The 15341-nt window shown below is 45.7% G+C and overlaps 1 protein-coding gene across 2 annotated transcripts in view; it reads left to right on the top strand.

The window, feature by feature from the left end:
• The window catches only part of LOC143766477 (uncharacterized), a 511034-nt gene that overhangs the window by 446977 nt on the left and 48716 nt on the right, over positions 1-15341 (top strand). The window contains exons 1-5 of one of the 2 annotated variants that reach the window (XM_077254194.1): positions 12473-12672; positions 14074-14223; positions 14353-14529; positions 14608-14731; positions 14815-14912. In XM_077254194.1, the coding sequence (XP_077110309.1) occupies positions 14146-14223; positions 14353-14529; positions 14608-14731; positions 14815-14912 (477 nt within the window). In that variant the 5' untranslated portion in view covers positions 12473-12672; positions 14074-14145. Of the gene's footprint in view, positions 1-12472; positions 12673-14073; positions 14224-14352; positions 14530-14607; positions 14732-14814; positions 14913-15341 lie in introns of those variants that run through there. The other variant, XM_077254193.1, reaches the window with a different exon arrangement.

The raw sequence follows: 15341 nt of genomic DNA, 5'->3' as shown, positions 1-15341 counted from the left end.
TGGAGCAAACAAAACTTGAAAAGTGATATTTTAAAAACAAGACAGCGACATCCTTCCGAAATTCAAGGTCATAAGGCAAAATATCCTCTTTGTGTATGACAAAGAAAGCAGCTTATTCAATGAACGGCTGTATATTTTAACCCCTTCACCCCCAAGGGTGGTTTGCACGTTAATGACCGGGCCAATTTTTACAATTCTGACCACTGTCCCTTTATGAGGTTATAACTCTGGAACGCTTCAACTGATCTTGGCGATTCTGACATGGTTTTCTCGTGACATATTGTACTTCATGATAGTGGTAAAATTTCTTCGATATAAGTTGCGTTTATTTGTGAAAAAAAACGAATATTTGGCGAAAATTTTGAAAATTTCGCAATTTTCCAACTTTTAATTTTTATGCCCTTAAATCACAGACATATGTCACGCAAAATACTTAATAAGTAACATTTCCCACATGTCTACTTTACATCAGCACAATTTTGGAACCAAAATTTTTTTTTGTGACGGAGTTATAAGGGTTAAAAGTTGACCAGCAATTTCTCATTTTTACAACACCATTTTTTTTAGGGACCACATCTCATTTGAAGTCATTTTGAGGGGTCTATATGATAGAAAATACCCAAGTGTGACACCATTCTAAAAACTGCACCCCTCAAGGTACTCAAAACCACTTTCAAGAAGTTTATTAACCCTTGAGGTGTTTCACAGGAATTTTTGGAATGTTTAAATAAAAATGAACATTTAACTTTTTTTCACACAAAATTTATTTCAGATCCAATTTGTTTTATTTTACCAAGGGTAACAGGAGAAAATAGACCCCAAAATTTGTTGTACAATTTGTCCTGAGTATGCTGATACCCCATATGTGGGGGTAATCCACTGTTTGGGCGCATGGCAGAGCTCGGAAGGAAAGGAGCGCCATTTGACTTTTCAATGCAAAATTGACTGGAATTGAGATGGGACGCCATGTTGCATTTGGAGAGCCCCTGATGTGCCTAAACATTGAAACCCCCCACAAGTGACACCATTTTGGAAAGTAGACCCCCTAAGGAACTTATCTAGATGTGTGGTGAGCACTTTGACACAACAAGTGCTTCACAGAAGTTTATAATGCAGAGCGGTAAAAATAAAAAATCATATTTTTTCACAAAAATGATCTTTTCGCCCCCATTTTTTTATTTCCCCAAGGGTAAGAGAAGAAATTAGGGCACAAAAGTTGTTGTGCAATTTGTCCTGAGTACGACGATACCCCATATGTGGGGGTAAACCACTGTTTGGGCGCATAGCAGAGCTCGGAAGGGAAGGAGCGCTATTTTACTTTTCAATGCAAAATTGACTGGAATTAAGATGGGATGCCATGTTGCGTTTGCAGAGCCCCTGATGTGCCTAAACATTAAAAAACCCCACAAGTGACACCATTTTGGAAAGTAGACCCCCTAAGGAACTTATCTAGATGTCTTTTGAGAGCTTTGAACCCCCAAGTGTTTCACTACAGTTTATAACGCAGAGCCGTGAAAATAATTTTTTTTTTTTCACAAAAATGATTTTTTAGCCCCCAGTTTTGTATTTTCACAAGGGTAACAGGATAAATTGGACCCCAAAATTTGTTGTCCAATTTGTCCTGAGTATGCTGATACCCGATATGTGGGGGGGAACCACTGTTTGGGCGCATGACAGAGCTCGGAAGGGAAGGAGCGCCATTTGGAATGCAGACTTAAATGGATTGGTCTGCAGGCGTCACGTTGCATTTGCAGAGCCCCTGATGTACCCAAACAGTACAAACCCCCCACAAGTGACCCCATATTGGAAACTAGACCCCCCAAGGAACTTATCTAGATGTGTTGTGAGAACTTTGAACCCCCAAGTGTTTCACTACAGTTTATAACGCAGAGCCGTGAAAATAAATTCTTTTTTTTTTTTCACAAAAATGATTTTTAGCCCCCAGTTTTGTATTTTCACAAGGGTAACAGGATAAATTGGACCCCAAAATTTGTTGTCCAATTTGTCCTGAGTATGCTGATACCCGATATGTGGGGGGGAACCACTGTTTGGGCGCATGACAGAGCTCGGAAGGGAAGGAGCGCCATTTGGAATGCAGACTTAAATGGATTGGTCTGCAGGCGTCACGTTGCATTTGCAGAGCCCCTGATGTACGCAAACAGTACAAACCCCCCACAAGTGACCCCATATCGGAAATTAGACCCCCCAAGGAACTTATCTAGATGTGTTGTGAGAACTTTGAACCCCCAAGTGTTTCACTACAGTTTACAACGCAGAGCCGTGAAAATAAAAAATCTTTTTTTTCCCACAAAACTTGTTTTTTGGCCCCCAGTTTTGTATTTTCCCAAGGGTAGCAGGAGAAATTGGACCCCAAAAGATGATGTCCAATTTGTCCTGAGTACGCTGATACCCCATATGTTGGGGTAAACCCCTGTTTGGGCACACGGGAGAGCTCGGAAGGGAAGGAGCACTGTTTTCCTTTTTCAACGCAGAATTGGCTGGAATTCAGATCGGATGCCATATCCCGTTTGGAAAGCCCCTGATGTGCCCGAACAGTGAAAACCCCCCAATTATAACTGAAACCCTAATCCAAACACACCCCTTACCCTAATCCCAACAGTAACCCTAACCACTCCTCTAACCCAGACACACCCAACCCTATTCCCAACCGTAAATGTAATCCAAACCCTAACCCTATCTTTAGCCCCAACCCTAACTGTAGCCCCAACCCTAGCCCCAACCCTAGCCCTAACCCTAGCAATAACCCTAGCCCTAACTCTAGTCCTAACTCTAGCCCTAACCCTAACCCTAATGGGAAAATGGAAATAAATACATTTTTTAATTTTTTTATTTTTCCCTAACTAAGGGGGTGATGAAGGGGGGTTTGATTTACTTTTATAGCGGGTTTTTTAGCGTATTTTTATGATTGGCAGCCGTCACACACTGAAAGACGCTTTTCATTGCAAAAAATATTTTTTGCGTTACCACATTTTGAGAGCTGTAATTTTTCCATATTTGAGTCCACAGAGTCATGTGAGATCTTGTTTTTTGCGGGATGCGTTGACGTTTTTATTGGTAACATTTTCGGACACGTGACATTTTTTGATCGCTTTTTATTCCGATTTTTGTGAGGCAGAGTGATCAAAAACCAGCTATTCATGAATTTCTTTTTGGGGAGGCGTTTATACCGTTCCGCGTTTGGTAAAATTGATAAAGCAGTTTTATTCGTCGGGTCAGTACGATTACAGCAATATCTCATTTATATCATTTTTTTTATGTTTTGGCGCTTTTATACGATAAAAACTATTTTATAGAAAAAATAATTATTTTGGTATCGCTTTACTCTCAGGACTATAACTTTTTTATTTTTTTGCTGATGATGCTGTATGGTGGCTCGTTTTTTGCGGGACAAGATGACGTTTTCAGCGGTACCATGGTTATTTATATCAGTCTTTTTGATCGCGTGTTATTCCACTTTTTGTTCGCCGGTATGATAATAAAGCGTTGTTTTTTGCCTCGTTTTTTTTTTTTTTTTCTTACGGTGTTTACTGAAGGGGTTAACTAGTGGGCCAGTTTTGTAGGTCGGGTCGTTACGGACGCGGCGATACTAAATATGTGTACTTTTATTGTTTTTTTTATTTTATTTAGATAAAGAAATGTATTTATGGGAATAATATTTTTTTTTTTTTTCATTATTTTGGAATATTTATTTATTTATTTTTTTTTTTTACACATTTGGAAATTTTTTTTTTTACTTTTTTACTTTGCCCCAGGGGGGGGACAATACAGATCGGTGATCTGTCAGTTTGCATAGCACTCTGACAGATCACCGATCTGCGAGAAGTGCAGGCTGCTTCACAGTGCCTGCTCTGAGCAGGCTTCTGTGAAGCCACCTCCCTCCCTGCAGGACCCGGATCCGCGGCCATCTTGGATCCGGGTCTGGAGCAGGCAGGGAGGGAGGTAAGACCCTCGCAGCAACGCGATCACATCGCGTTGCTGCGGGGGGCTCAGGGAAGCCCGCAGGGAGCCCCCTCACTGCGCGATGCTTCCCTGCACCGCCGGCACATCGCGATCATGTTTGATCGCGGTGTGCCGGGGGTTAATGTGCCGGGGGCGGTCCGTGACCGCTCCTGGCACATAGTGCCGGATGTCAGCTGCGATATGCAGCTGACACCCGGCCGCGATCGGCCGCGCTCCCCCCGTGAGCGCGGCCGATCGCGTATGACGTACTATTCCGTCCTTGGGAAGTAGGGCCCACCCCACATGGACGGAATAGTACGTCTAATGACAGAAAGGGGTTAAAGTCACTTTTTGGTAAGGGGAGCACGAAAAAGCAGAAAACTGAACAGAAAAAAGTAAATAATTCAGCTCACCTTTATGATGGTATTCTAACAACCTATGAGAATTTTGATCCGAGCACGGAAACATCTCTGTTGACGCCAGGTACGTGTGCATGAAAGTGAAGGTCTTTATTTGGACCAATTTTAAAAAGTAAGCTGCTTGACAAACCAGTGCATACCGGGGGAAGGAATGTCTTGAATAACTGGATGCGTTTCGAACACGTGTAGTGTTCTTAGTCCTCAGTTTTACAATGAGCAGTCTTGCCACAAGTTAAAATACGCCCCAAACAGGTGGGGAACAGAGTGAAATGATTGCTCCACAGAATGAAATTAACACTTGAATAACATGACATGCAATGAAAAGTGCACAAAGAGAAAAAAAAATCCCCCCTCCCAAAAAAAAAAACAATTATGAATGTGCATAACATATACAAATAATATTGTCTGTAAACAATCAATAATGCAACATAATTTCCTTCTTCAAGTTCAAACCTAGAGGTACTTGAGTATTTAATAGATAAATCCAAAAGGCTTCCCTTGGTACTTTTGGCAGTGTTGACGGGTGCCAAGTCCTGCTGCAGAATGAAATTTCCATCTCCAAAAAGCTTGTGAGCAGAGCAAAGCATGAAGTGCTCAAAAATTTTCTGGTAGATGCCTGCGCTGACTTTGGTCTTGATAAAACACAGTGGACCTATACCAGCAGATGACATGGCTCCCCAAACCATCACTGATTGTGGAAACTTCACACTAGACCTCCAGCAGCTTGGATTGTGGCCTCTCCACTGTTACTCCAGGATTTCCAAATAAAATGCAAAATTTACTTTCATCTTAAAAGAACACCTTGGACCACTGAGCAACAGTTCAGTACTTTTTTTCCTTGACCCAGGGAAGACGCTTCTGGCGTTGTCTATTGGTCATGAGTGGCTTGGCAAGCAATACGACACTTGTAGCCCATGTCCTGGATATGTCTGTGTGTGGTAGTTCTTGAACCAATGACTCCAGCAGCAGTCCACTCCTTGTGAATCTCCCCCAAATTTTTGAATGGCCTTTTAACAATCTTTTCAAGGCAGTGATTATCCAGATTGTTTGTGCACCTTTTTCTACCGCACTTTTTCCTTCCACTCAACTTTCCATTAATATGCTTGGATACAGCACTCTGTGAACAGCCAGCTTCTTTAGCAATGACCTTTTGTGGCTGACCCTCCTCGTGGAGTGTGTCAATGACTGCCTTCTGCACATCTGTCAAGTTAGCAATCTTCCCCATGATTGTGAAGCCTACTGAAACAGACTAAGACTGGTTTCACATTTGCGGTTGTGGCCGCAGCGTTTGTACCGCATAAAAACTTATGCGTCGTGTATTCCTATATTTAACATTAAAAACGCATGCTTTTTTTTGTTCGCGTTTTGCCACATTTGACGACGCATGCGTCATTTTGTCATTTGCGGCTTGGCGCGGAAATGCAACATGTAGTAGTTTTTAGAGGCGTCTATTTACCGCCTCGAAACACATGTGGTCGATTGCGCAAGGTTTGAGACAAAAAACACATAGCGGTCTATGTAAACGCATGCGTTTTTAAGCACATGCGTTTGGTTGCGTTTTTGAACGCATGCGTTTCAATAGAGAAAAACATGTCTAGACACTGCGTCGTCAAACGCGGCAAAACGTGAGCAAACAAAAATGCATGCGTCCCTAATGATAAATATAGGAATGTAAAACGCATGCGGATATCAAAACGCAGGAAAAAAAACGCATGCGTCTAAAAAACGCCGCGGTGAGGCGCCCCTGCTGGATGTTCTCATGAACTGCAGCCTGGGAACTTTTTCCCACGCTCCAGGTCATATGAGGACATCCACCAGGGGGCGCATCACCGCGACTGAATGAAATGTAGGTCAATGACCTATAGTTACCTTCAGTCGCGGTGATGCGCCCCCTGGTGGATGTCCTCATATGACCTGGAGCGTGGGAAAAAGTTCCCAGGCTGCAGTTCATGAGAACATCCAGCAGGGGCGCATCACCGCGACTGAATGTAAGTATAGATCACTGCTTTCCTTTCAGCACCCGGGGATTACAGGTACGAGCGAGTAGTTTATCGAAGCTCGTGCCAGTAATATTAGTTAACCCCTTCAGATGGATTACTTCGTGGGACGAGACGGTTCACCAGAAGGTATGTATCTTGTGCGTTTATTATTTTTCAAAGCGAGGGTGTTCCTGATGGATTGAGAGAACAATAAATTATTACAACAACCGCTGTGTTTATTTCATTAAACTACTTTTAAATCATGTGTGTGTGTGTTTTTTAACCCTTTCCAACAATTGGATTAATAATGGATAGGTGTCATAATTGACGCCTCTCCATTATTAATCTGGCTTAATGTCACCTTCCAATAGCAAGGTGGCATTAACCCTTCATTACCCCATAGCCCACCGCTACAGGGAGTGGGAAGAGAGTGGCCAAGTGCCAGAATAGGCGCATCTTCCAGATGTGCCTTTTCTGGGGTGGCTGGGGGCAGATGTTTTTAGCCACGGGGGGGCCAATAACCATGGACCCTCTCCTGGCTATTAATATCTGCCCTCAGTCACTGGCTTTACCATTCTGGCGGAGAAAATTGTGCGGGAGCCCACACCAATTTTTTCCGCCATTTAACCATTTATTTCAGCAGCTACAGCGCTGAAATTTTGCATACACACACTACTAACATTAGTAGTGTGGAATATGCAAAAAAAATGGGGATATGAGATGGTTTACTGTATGTAAACCATGTCTCATATCCTGTCGGGTTTGTGAAGGAGAAATGCAAAGCCGGCAATTGAATTACCGGCTTTTCTATAGAACACCGCTGCGTATTTCTCGCAATGCACACGCATGGTCCGTGTGGAATCCGATTTTTTCTCGCACCCATAGACTTGCATTGGCGAGTCTCGGCCGAGATACGCTGACAATCGCAGCCTGCTGCGAGTTCCCTCGGATCCTGAATACGGTGGAGAAAATATCGGATGATGGGAGCTGAACCATAGATTAACATTGGGCCGAGTGCTATGCGATTTTTTATCGCATAGCACTCGTCCGTATTACGGTCTAGTGTGACCCCGGCCTAATACTGTAGCTCCTCACATTAATGTAGACTCTCTCAAATTGTTATCTTGGAACGTGGCTGAGCCCATAACTCTGGTGAAACACAGGAAAATTTTAGACCATGTTACCCGTATACGCCCACACATTGTGTTTTTGCAGGAAACTTGCTGGATTCGTGGAAAACATCCTCTGCTCCGTAACAATCATTACCCGGACTGCATAGAGGCTTCTTTTTCAAGGAAGAAACGTGGGGTTGCCGTCCTGTTCCATAGAGACCTTGAATACTCCATTCAAGATGTGGAAAAGACAAGGTGGGACTATATTTGCCGATTATGATCCTTGCTGAGCAGAGGGTATACTGCCTTATTAATGTTTACGCACCAAATGTGGCTAGCCCTTCCTTTTTTTCTAAGCTTGTAGAAGTCATCCATAGCTGGCATCCTACTAATATTTTATTAGGTGGGGATTTAAATGCTCTTCATGATATTTTTTTAGATAGGTCTACCCCACCGCCTGCATCCCTCTCCTCAGTTAGAATGGTTCCCATCTTATTAGATAGGCTTGACTTATTGGATTCCTGGAGATGCTGCCATCCTACGGAAAAAGAATATACCTTTTACTCTATGGTTCACAATGTACACACTCGCATTGATTACTGGCTAACATCTACCCTTCTTTTTTCATCTTTAAAATCGGTTGAGATTCTTCCAATAGTTATTTCAGATCACTCTTCTGTCCTACTTACCCTAGACCTTCCCACAAGGAAAACTCTCTCCTTTCGTTGGCTTTTTCCCTCATATCTTTATACATCGGATGATTTAAAAAAATGTTTGACTGGCTGGTGGGAGACATACATGGATGATAACTTGGAACACTTAGAAGACCTCAGTTTATTCTGTGTTACCGCTAAAACAGTGTTCAGAGGACATATTATCTCTCATGTGTCTCAGAAAAAGAAGAAATTGTTGTCCTCCTTGCAGCCTCTCCTTGACCAGCTCACTCAAACCTATAGAGATATTCCGGCTACACAATACCTCCTCATCCAAGGAGGCATACCTCACTGCTAAACATAATCTAGACACCTTACTGCATGAACAAGCTGTCACGAATTCCACCGTGCTGCCACCAATATGTCACGGATCGGGGTGACCTTTGGATGGTACACGGCTATCACATGTGCAGGAGGGCTTATCTTAGTTATCTCTCCACTGCTGCAATGTGATGAAAACACACACAAGGCTATTGACCTATCAATTTACCGCAGGGGCTTATTTTAGTTATCCCACTGCTGCTACAATATAACACGAACTGCAGGGATTTATGTATATCCCGCTTTACAGTTCCGCTTGAGAACTTGCAGCTCTCTGGCGCCCCTTTACCCTCAGGTCAGATTAGGTACTGCATCTAGGGTAATTAGTCACCGGAAAGGCTGCCTGCTATGTACTGGCTATTGGGCATGCTGCCGCGAGGGCGATATAACTACTCCCACTCAGGCAGGAACAATAATTATCAACGCCACTTTCGCTCCAATGACTCCCAAATGCACAGAACAAGTATGCTGCCAACAGCTCCGATTAAACAGGTCTGAAGTAACCCAAATCAGTAGCGCAATTCCATTCAGAAGACTTAAGGTACCGTCACATTAAGCGACGCTGCAGCGATATAGACAACGATGCCGATCGCTGCACCGTCGCTGTTTCATCGTTGTGTGGTCGCTGGAGAGCTGTCACACAGACAGCTCTCCAGCGACCAACGATGCCGAAGTCCCCGGGTAACCAGGGTAAACATCGGGTTACTAAGCGCAGGGCCGCGCTTAGTAACCCGATGTTTACCCTGGTTACCAGTGTAAATGTAAAAAAAAAAAAAACACTACATACTTACATTCCGGTGTCTGTCGCGTCCCCCGGCATCCGCTTCCCTGCACTGTGTAAGCACCGGCCCTAAAGCAGAGCGGTGACGTCACCGCTGTGCTCTGCTTTATGGCCGGCCGGCGCTGACACAGTGCAGACCTGGGTAAAAGAAAGGGTTCAGCTAGGGCAAGGTAGATCAGATGATAAAAAGAGGGGAATTGAACCTTCACTTTGCAGGCACAATCCCTGGCTCTTGTATCTTGAAGCGCCAGCATGGGGCCTTCAAATTCCTCTCTGCTCTTCCACTCCTCCAAGCCATGAATGCAAATTAGCCAGGAGCATGTGCAAACTTCTTTGTCTAAACTACATGAGGTTTGCTGAAAAGGGGGGAGATATTACATGAGCCATAGCTAGCCATCAGTGTATGATAGAGATATGCCAGGAACATATTTAGAACATGCATTGATCGAGTGTCGTTACGGCGCCTCTTGGCAGAGGGCGCCTCACCGCGAATCAAGGTAACACAGATCACCCTGCTTTCCATTCAGTACCCAGGGTTTTACAGGCAGGAGCGAGTGCATTAGCAGAGCTCCTGGCTGTAAAATGATTTAACCCCTTCAGATGGATTTACATCGTGGGACATAACGACGGAAGGTATGGAATTTTGTTGTTTGTTTATTTAACTTTGTTTCAGGACGATGGTCTTCAGGTGGATTAACAGTCTAATAAAATATTACAACAACATGTGTCTTTATTTCATTAAAAATCTTTGTAATAACGTGTGTGTGTTGTATTAACCATTTCATACTATTGGATTAATAATGGATAGGTGTCATAATTGACGCCTCTCCATTATTAATCTGGCTTAATGTCACCTTACAATAGCAAGGTGACATTAACCCTTCATTACCCCATATCCCACTGCTACACAGGAGTGGGAAGAGAGTGGCCAAGTGCCAGAATAGGCGCATCTTCCAGATGTGCCTTTTCTGGGGTGGCTGGGGGCAGATGTTTGTAGCCAGGGGGAGCCAATAACCATGGACCCTCTCTAGGCTATTAATATCTGCCCTCAGTCACTGGCTTTACCACTCTGGCGGAGAAAATTGCGCGGGAGCCCACGCCAATTTTTTCCGCCATTTAACCCTTTATTTTAGCAGCTACAGCGCCAAAATTTTGCACATACACACTACTAACATTAGTAGTGTGGAATATGCAAAAAAAAAGGGATATGAGATGGTTTACTGTATGTAAACCATGTCTCATATCCTGTCGGGTCTGTGAAGGAGAAATGAAAAGCCGGCAATTGAATTACCGGCTTTTCACTAACACCGCTGCGTATTTCTCGCAAGTCACACGCATGGTCCGTATGTAATCCGTATTTTTCTCGCCCCCATAGACTTTCATTGGCGATTTCTTTGCGCAATACGGTGACAAACGCAGCATGCTGCAATTTTCTACAGCCGTATAAGACCGTATATTACGGATGCGTAATATACGGCTGATAGGAGCAGCCCCATAGAGATTCATTGGGCCGTGTGTAATGCGTATTTTACGGACGTAGTTTATGCGCTCATACGTCCGTAAAATTTGCTAGTGATGCCGGCCTAAAACTGAGGACTAAGAACACTATACGTGTTCGAAACGCGTCCAGTTATTCAAGACATTCCTTCCCCCGGTATGCACTGGTTTGTCAAGCAGCTTACTTTTTAAATTTCTCCAAATAAAGACTTATGATTTTATTTCCTGAGCTGGATACCTTAATTTTCATGCACAAGTACCTGGCGTCAAGCAGAGACGTTTCCGTGCTCGGATCAAATTTCTCATGGGCTGTGAGAATACCATCACAAGGGTGAGCGGAAAAATTTTCTTTTTTCTGTATACGGGTGTATACAGAGTACACAGGGGGGTCTGTGACCGAAGCTGAGGGTATACGGGTGTATACAGTGTACACAGAGGGGTCTGTGACCGAAGCTGGGGGTATACGGGTATATACAGAGTACACAGGGGGGGTCTGTGACAGAAGCTGGGGGTATACGGGTGTACACAGAGGTGTCTGCGACAGAAGCTGGGGGTATACGTACTGGGGGTCAGTACACAGGACCCCATACAAACAGTGCTCTGCTCAGTACACGACCGGCTCTACTCCGTACACACATGGCTTAGCTCCGTCTACCTCGTACACACACGGCTCCGCTCCATCCACCTCGTACACACACGGCTCCGCTCCGTACACCTCGCACACACGGCTCCGCTCCGTACACCTCGCACACACGGCTCCGCTCCATACACCTCGCACACACGGCTCCACTCCGTACACCTCGTACATACACGGCTCCGCTCCATCCACCTCGTACACACACGGCTCCGCTCCATCCACCTCGTACATACACGGCTCTGCTCCGTACACCTCGCACACACACGGCTCTGCTCCATCCACCTCGTACATACACGGCTCTGCTCTATCCACCTCGCAAACACACGGTTCCGCACCGTACACCTCGCACACACACGGTTCCGCTCCGTACACCTCGTACACACACGGCTCCGCTCCGTACACCTCGTACACACACGCCTCCGCTCCGTACACACACGGCTCTGCTCCGTACACCTCGTACACACACGGTTCTGCTCCGTACACCTCGTAGACACGGCTCCGCTCCGTACACCTCGTACACACACGGCTCTGCTCCGTACACCTCGTACACACACGGCTCTGCTCCGTACACCTCGTACACACACGGCTCTGCTCCGTACACCTCGTACACACACGGCTCCGCTCCGTACACCTCGTACACACACGGCTCCGCTCTGTACACCTCGTACACACACGGCTCCGCTCCGTACACCTCGTACACACACGGCTCTGCTCCGTACATCTCGTAGACACGGCTCCGCTCCGTACACCTCGTACACACACGGCTCCGCTCCGTACACCTCGTACACACACGGCTCCGCTCCGTACACCTCGTACACACACGGCTCTGCTCCGTACACCTCGTACACACACGGCTCTGCTCCGTACACCTCATACACACGGCTCTGCTACATCCACACTGTAAACCCCTCCTGACCCCACACATAAACTTCCCCTCATCCGGCACCATGACAACCAGCACAGCAGAGTCCTGCATACACTGAGGCCCCTGATCATGTGACCCCTGACTCCTCCCCTCCTGTGACCTCATCACAGGTCCTGTGCGCACAGAGCAGCCGTAGAAATCTCAGGCCACGGTGGTCTCCCCCAACTTCTGCTCTTTCTCCTTCTTTTCTTGCAGGGGCCGCAGTGGATTTCATCCTGGATCCATAGAGCCGAGTAGAGGAGCGATGTTCCTTCAGTCTGAGGGTAATTGATGGTGATATTTGTCCAGCGGCCACTGTACCGAGTAAATCCCACCAGGACTGTAGCAGGTAAAGACCCCAATATCCACCGGTGTCTCTTCTAATGGGGGAAAGTACCAAAGAAAACCGTCATATCCGGAGAAAGAGAAACCCCGTACATGGAGACATCGGCCTCAGATATCTCCGGTCTTGTTCTTACCAACAATCTACTATATAATTGTCTAAGGGGCACTTCCGTCTGTCTGTCCTTCTGTCTGTCTGTCATGGTTATTCATTCGCTGATCGGTCTCGCCAGCTGCCTGTCATGGCTGCCGCGACCAATCAGCGACGCGCACAGTCCGGAAGAAAATGGCCGCTCCTTACTCCCCGCACTCACTGCCCGGCTCCCGCATACACCCCCCCGCTCACCGCTCACACAGGGTTAATGCCGGCGGTAACGAACCGCGTTATGCTGCGGGTAACGCACTCCGTTACGGCCGCTATTAACCCTGTGTGACCAAGTTTTTTCTATTGACGCAGCCTATGCAGCGCCAATAGTAAAAACATCTAATGTTAATCATTTTTAATTTTTTTAATTATTTTTATATACTCACCTACGCCGCCTTTCCCGCTCCTTGCGATGCATCCGGCACGTTCCGGTGGCACGGATGGTCTGGCAGAAGGACCTGCCATGACGTCACGGTCATGTGACCGCGACGTCATCACACCCTGGGACCGGAAGCTGCCGCCTGCACCCCACACAGGCGACAGAGCTACAACGCGCCTGCGGAAGGTGAGTATATGTTTATTTCTTATTTTTTAACCTGTGTCATACGTGGCTGGGCAATATACTACATGGGCTGTGCAATATACTATGTGGCTCTGTGCTGTATACTACGTCACTGGGCAATATACAATGTAACTGGGCAATATACTACGTGGACATACATATTCTAGAATACCCGATGCGTTAGAATAGGGCCACCATCTAGTCTACTATAAAAGCCTCAAACTTCTGTATCAGATATGAGATCTAACGTGATAGAAGATTACAGTGCGGGGAAGACGGGAAACCTTCTTATAGAGGCCGGTGGTGATGGAGTCAGTGACGGACTCTGGACAGATCTGTTTCTAGAGCCGCAGTAGGAGATGGAGATGTCGTCCTCATCATGAAGTAGTTATTTCTCCTGTCACGTGTAATGAATATCTCCTGCAGTATTGCTAATGCCGATTCCAGGGTCGGTAAATGAGACGAGAATTAGCGTTATGGAAGATGAGTCTATGAGAAACGTATTCAGCTGCCGACTCCGAGGGAGAAACTGCTTGTTGTCTGTGGCCTAAATATATAGGTTTTATTAGTAGATGTAAAGAACAAAACTAAATACTGTAAAATAATAAATCTCCTCATATGTTTCCCTTATTATCTCCAGTAATTGTATTATTACACAGGATTTTTATGATGTTACATCGGCTCATCATCTTCTCATTCAGGTCTCTACAATATCGGATCCTCTCAGTGAAGATCTTCTATATAAGAGAATTTTCCTGATTTACCAATCAAAGATGGATATGGACAGAGACAAGATGACGGAGAGGATATTACACCTCACCCTAGAGATCCTCTTCCGTCTTACTGGAGAGGTGAGAGATTCTGATGACGTCTCATTACATCATTCTTACCTATGGGAATAACAGATGGACAGAACTGGAGAGGTGAGGACTCTGGAAATGTCTGTAGTGAGATTTATTAATGTGTCTCTCCATAACCAGGATTACACAGTAGTGAAGACCTCTAGTGAGCGCTGTCAGGACCCTGTGTCTGAGGGATGGGGAAGACCCCTGAACCCAATCACGGGGCCTCCACCTCACCCCCTGATACATGAGGACATCAATGACCAGAAGATCCTAGAACTCACCTACAAGATGATTGAGCTGCTGACTGGAGAGGTGACACTGCTGGGAATGCTGGGACATTATACAGTAATGCTATGAAGGGTTCGGGGGATGACGGTATCATTGTGTCAGATTCCTGTTAGGTGTCAGGATGTTGCTGTCTATTTCTCCATGGAGGAGTGGGAGTATTTAGAAGGACACAAAGATCTGTACAAGGACGTCATGATGGAGGTTCCCCAGCCCCTCACATCACCAGGTAATAGACAGGACTAAATACACACGGCCTATAATTATCTGTATGTAAAGAATGAATTCAGTCCCTGTATGTGTTTCCTCCAGATCTATCCAGTAAGAGGACAACACCAGAGAGATGTCCCCGTCCTCTTCTTCCACAGGACTGTAACCAAGAAGATCCCAATGTTCCTCAGGATTATCAGGTAGATGGAGAGAAGGTGTCATGAGATCTCCCTTAGGCCGATTTCACACTTCCGTTTATTTTCGGTCCTGGAAAAACCAATACCGGAGATATCCGTGTGTGTAATACTTGCCGCACACGTGTGGCAACCGTGTGCTGCCTCAGTACCACCCAGACGGCCGCCGGGGAAAAAGTGCTACTGTAAGCGGTGTTCCCCGGAGGCGGGTGCTGAAGACGGCTCTCATCGTTCTCCCCTGCTCTTCTGGCGATTGGCAAGAGCTGTTATGATCAGGTGGTTTAGGAGCAACATGGGACGTGCTCTGGAGGAGGTGGTACCTGTACTGACCGCAGACCCTGAACTTAACACAACAACTAGAAGTAGCCGTGGGATGTTCCTAACACTGCCTAGACACCTCGTCACAGCCTGAGGACTAAATACCCCTAAAGATAG

This window comes from Ranitomeya variabilis, chromosome 4, assembly GCF_051348905.1.
Source record: "Ranitomeya variabilis isolate aRanVar5 chromosome 4, aRanVar5.hap1, whole genome shotgun sequence".
NCBI lineage: Eukaryota > Metazoa > Chordata > Amphibia > Anura > Dendrobatidae > Ranitomeya > Ranitomeya variabilis.
The sequence above is the reverse complement of the archived record's forward strand: the minus strand, read 5'-3'. Positions and strand labels throughout refer to the sequence as shown.